The sequence below is a fragment of the Cryptomeria japonica genome, chromosome 10, assembly GCF_030272615.1.
Source record: "Cryptomeria japonica chromosome 10, Sugi_1.0, whole genome shotgun sequence".
Taxonomy (NCBI): Eukaryota; Viridiplantae; Streptophyta; class Pinopsida; order Cupressales; family Cupressaceae; genus Cryptomeria; species Cryptomeria japonica.
In genome coordinates, this window is record NC_081414.1 from 851,085,698 (window position 1) to 851,089,753 (window position 4,056).

Here is a 4,056-nt window from a genome sequence, read left to right on the forward strand (position 1 = left end):
GTAAGAATATTTAGAAAAAAGTTTTAATTAATTTATTGATTACAACAATTTTTATTTTTTTTCACTCTTTTCTTTATCCTTTCGTTGCAACCACTTAACCTTCCCACCATAAGATGATCCTTCATTGATGACAACAAAATTATTGAAATATAATTTTAAAAAAATAAAAATTTAGTTAACCATATTATTCTATTGATTAAATTAAATGAAAAGCATCTATCAAAAAATAATCCTACTATAATGCAAAACCTTAAATATCATAATAAACGAACTGATCAAAATAAATTAAAAATTATAATTATAATCCTAACCGTACGTATAAGTATAAGATTATAACTAATCTTTGGTGGCCTCCAAAGAGCTAAATACTGTCTTCAAGTCTGTTATTTTGAGTTTACGACTGCCAAGCCTGTTCACAAAAAATACTATTCTAAAATACTATTAAACCTAGTGATGTTTCCATTGTTAAACGTTAAATACTATTCTAAAATGGTAAGAGAAGCAAAAATGCGTGAAAATAATTTTTACGCTTTGCCTGATAAGGTTCAGATATTTTTTATCTTTACTTTTATTTGCTCTTTCTCAAGCCAGAAGAAAGAAATGAACGAAAGCTTAGATACTTTTTAAAATATTTAACTTTAAGAATGTATTGGGTTTATGGTCTAAGTTGCATTTCTTTGACTTTGAATGCAATAAATGATATAGCTGTAATATTCATGAAAATAGATGGCTTCCCTGCAATTTGTAAGTCTATATAATATTCTCCTGTTTATCTGCGCATATAAGCGTCTCTCTTATATCAATGGAAAAATCCAGAGCCATGGCTGGAAGACGCTGGCAAGTGGAGAATACTGTAAGATTTACTATTTTATTTCACATATTATTAATGGCCCCCATTAGAGCAGATCCAGAGACCACACTTTTAGCCTACCAATGCAGACCCCAGAGTTTAGCACCCCCCAACAACGCAACCCTCTTTGAGCAAATTTTGAACTCCGCACTTGCATCTGTGGTGAAAGAAGTTGGTACATCTGGATTTGCTACGAAAGACGAGGAGACATCTTCAGAGACAGCAACAGATTCTGTATACGTTCTGGCGCAGTGCAGAAAGGATAAGTCCTCTGCCGATTGCGTTAACTGCATAAAAGTTGCAGAGAACCAAATTCGCAACTGCTCCGGTGTGTCCGCCAAAGCATACTACGACGGTTGTTATCTGCGTTACGAGAGTATCTATTTTTATGATCTATACACTGATAGCACAAATAAACCGCTCTGCGGCGATGTCGATGCGGCCAATTCCGATTTAATTTCGGCAACTGGTCGAAGTTTGATAAGTGATCTTTGCACTGCAACTCCGCAAATAAAAGATTATTTTGCTGCGCAGACGAGAAACGGGCCGTCTAATACAACTATCTATGGACTTGCCTTCTGTGTGCGTTCCCTTGAAGAGGATTCCTGCAAAAGTTGCCTGAATATTGCTCAGGGCAACATAAATAAGTGTTTTCCTAACTCCGAGGGACGGGCTATAGACGCCGGCTGCTACTTGCGATACAGTTCCGAACCCTTTTTTCCAAGCAATGCGACTGTCGACCTGGTACCTTTCTTACCCACAGGTTAGAATTTCATTATATTCTATTGAGTAGGCTTCCATTTTCTTAAAGCTTTTGATAGTTTTTCTAAGAAACAAGTTTGAATTAACAATTTCAGATATGTAATTTCATAAAATCAAGTAATGAAGAGCTTCAGTCGATGACCTAAATCTATTTTCCTTAAAAAGTTTTTAGAAAATTACTCCTGTTTATAATGATTTTTTCACAGTTGAGGTATCCTCCGTTTTGTTTTCCAGGGAAGTCGCCGAGTTCTCCAAGTTCGATAATACTTTGTGTTGTGGGAGGGGTATTCCTGCTTGGCCTTCTAACTTGTCTCCTTGTCTTCCGGAAGCAGATAATGCGGCCAAGCCAGAAAAAAGGTAACCTGTTAAAGGCCAAATTGAAGGCAAGTCAATTCGATCTTGATTAATACTAATATAACAAATATATGGAACAGCGGATATTGAAGGAGCAACGGATCTCCGTGGGCCAGAAGATTTTGAGTTCAAGATACTGAAAAAGGCAACTAACAATTTTGATCAAGCAAATAAGCTTGGACAAGGAGGATTTGGGGAAGTATTTAAGGTAAATTATTGTTTATTTGCAGTTCATATTAGGCTTCTGTGTTGATGTATTCAAACGACGAGTTACTCGATATTTGCAGGGTACGTTGAAAAATGGCAAAGTTGTGGCAGTAAAGAAGCTAACATTAGGTCACTCTGCCCGTGCAATTTCTGAATTTGAAAGCGAAGTGAAACTCATTTCCAATGTTCATCACAGAAATCTTGTGCGTTTACTCGGATGTTGCAGACAAGGCCAAGAAAGACTCCTGATTTATGAGTACATGCCCAATAGCAGCCTTGACAGAATATTATTTGGTTTGCTGTTCCTTAACTTTGATCTTTTGTTACTTTCATCTGTTACAACAAATGTGATAGGTTTTCAAAGTCTAGTGAAATGCCCTTCATGTAGGGAAAAAAAGAAGACTTCTGAGCTGGAAGGAAAGGTTCAACATTATCCTGGGCACTGCGCGTGGTCTGGCCTATCTCCATGAGGAATTCCATGTTTGTATCATCCATCGTGATATTAAATCAAGCAATATATTACTTGACCACAACTTTCAGGCAAAAATAGCAGATTTTGGGCTAGCCAGACTTCTTCCGAATGATAAAAGTCATGTTAGCACAAGAGTTGCAGGAACACTGTAAGGAAACTCCTACTTTATACACTATTTTTCTAATCCCAAAGATTTCAATAGAGATAGTAACAGCGATTTTATGGAGTTTTGCAGAGGATACACAGCTCCTGAATATGCTAGCCATGGGCAATTAACAGAGAAAGCCGACACCTATAGCTTTGGTGTGGTGGTTCTTGAAATTGTCAGTGGTAGAAAAAGCATTGACTTTAAGCAACAACCTGATATGGAATATCTTCTTCAATGGGTATTTTAAAATTCCAATAACATTCTTCTACTCCTTTAATCCCATCATTCACTCTCTTAAAATCCTGATCGTTTGCTTAAAACACTTATGGCAGGTTCGGAGCCTATACGAGGCTAACAACGTTTTAGAGGTAGTGGAAAATGAAAAGGAGATGGAGGGGTATAACGAAGAAGAGGTGTTGAGGGTGATAAATCTTGCGCTTCTATGCATACAAGATTCTGCTAGACACAGGCCATCAATGTCTGAGGTCGTGACAACGCTATTAAATAAAGATGAGATTGATTTTCAGAAATATCTGCATACATGTTTCGTAGACATGACGTTCAAAGAATTTACAGAATCCAATGCAACAGTTACAAAATCTCTTAGTTCTCGCTAGTAGCGGCTATTTCTCTTGTTGATGGACATATGGAGAGTAGCAAGGATAGACTATTAACATTTAATCGATTATATAATTCCTCCTTCCTATTTTCAAATCCCATTTGAAAATATTCGAATATATTTTTCCCCTTTCTATCCTTATATATAATCAGGAATTTTTCAAAAAGACTTGTAACAAATTGAAAGATCTTGGTGTTGGCAAATTTATTTTCTATAAATAAACTAGAATTAATTGTGCAAATAGAAATTTGTGATTTTATTAAAAGAGAGATATATTCAACTGATTTTGTAAAGATTTAGGTAAATGTATGAAAACTCCATTTCCTATTAATAAAAGCTTTCCTACTTAAAAAAACTTTGTATGGAAAGTAACATTGAAAAAGTGTGTGAGATGTCTTATATTAGATTAGTTGGCATATTCATGTCTACAACATTTTGAACTAGATTTGACATTGCAAATGAAGTTGTAGTTTCGAATAGATATATATCCAAACAAGATAAAGAATATTAGAATAATGTAAATAAGGGTTTTAGATACCTATATGGTAGATTAGCTAATGCAATTTGTTATGAAGGGAGAAATGATGAAAATAAAACTTTAATTTCCTGAAAATTTATGGATTGTAATTTCTAATTAGGTTGAA

General features: G+C 35.1%; 1 protein-coding gene across 1 annotated transcript; it reads left to right on the forward strand.

The window, feature by feature from the left end:
- The first annotated feature begins 802 nt into the window (after window positions 1-802).
- Window positions 803-3,410, forward strand: LOC131065167 (probable serine/threonine-protein kinase PBL21). Its single transcript, XM_059212954.1, has 7 exons — window positions 803-1,613; window positions 1,819-1,896; window positions 2,047-2,174; window positions 2,254-2,467; window positions 2,562-2,793; window positions 2,881-3,031; window positions 3,126-3,410. The coding sequence occupies exons 1-7, from the start codon at window positions 803-805 to the stop codon at window positions 3,408-3,410; spliced, it is 1,899 nt and encodes a 632-aa protein (XP_059068937.1).
- The last annotated feature ends 646 nt before the right edge of the window (window positions 3,411-4,056 follow it).

Coding starts and splice junctions, on each gene's coding strand:
- LOC131065167 (XM_059212954.1), top strand. CDS start 803: ATGGAAAAATCCAGAGCCATGGCTGGAAGACGCTGGCAAGTGGAGAAT. Junction 1,614..1,818: donor GGTACCTTTCTTACCCACAG/GTTAGAATTTCA, acceptor ATTTTTTCACAG/TTGAGGTATCCTCCGTTTTG. Junction 3,032..3,125: donor TGGAATATCTTCTTCAATGG/GTATTTTAAAAT, acceptor CACTTATGGCAG/GTTCGGAGCCTATACGAGGC.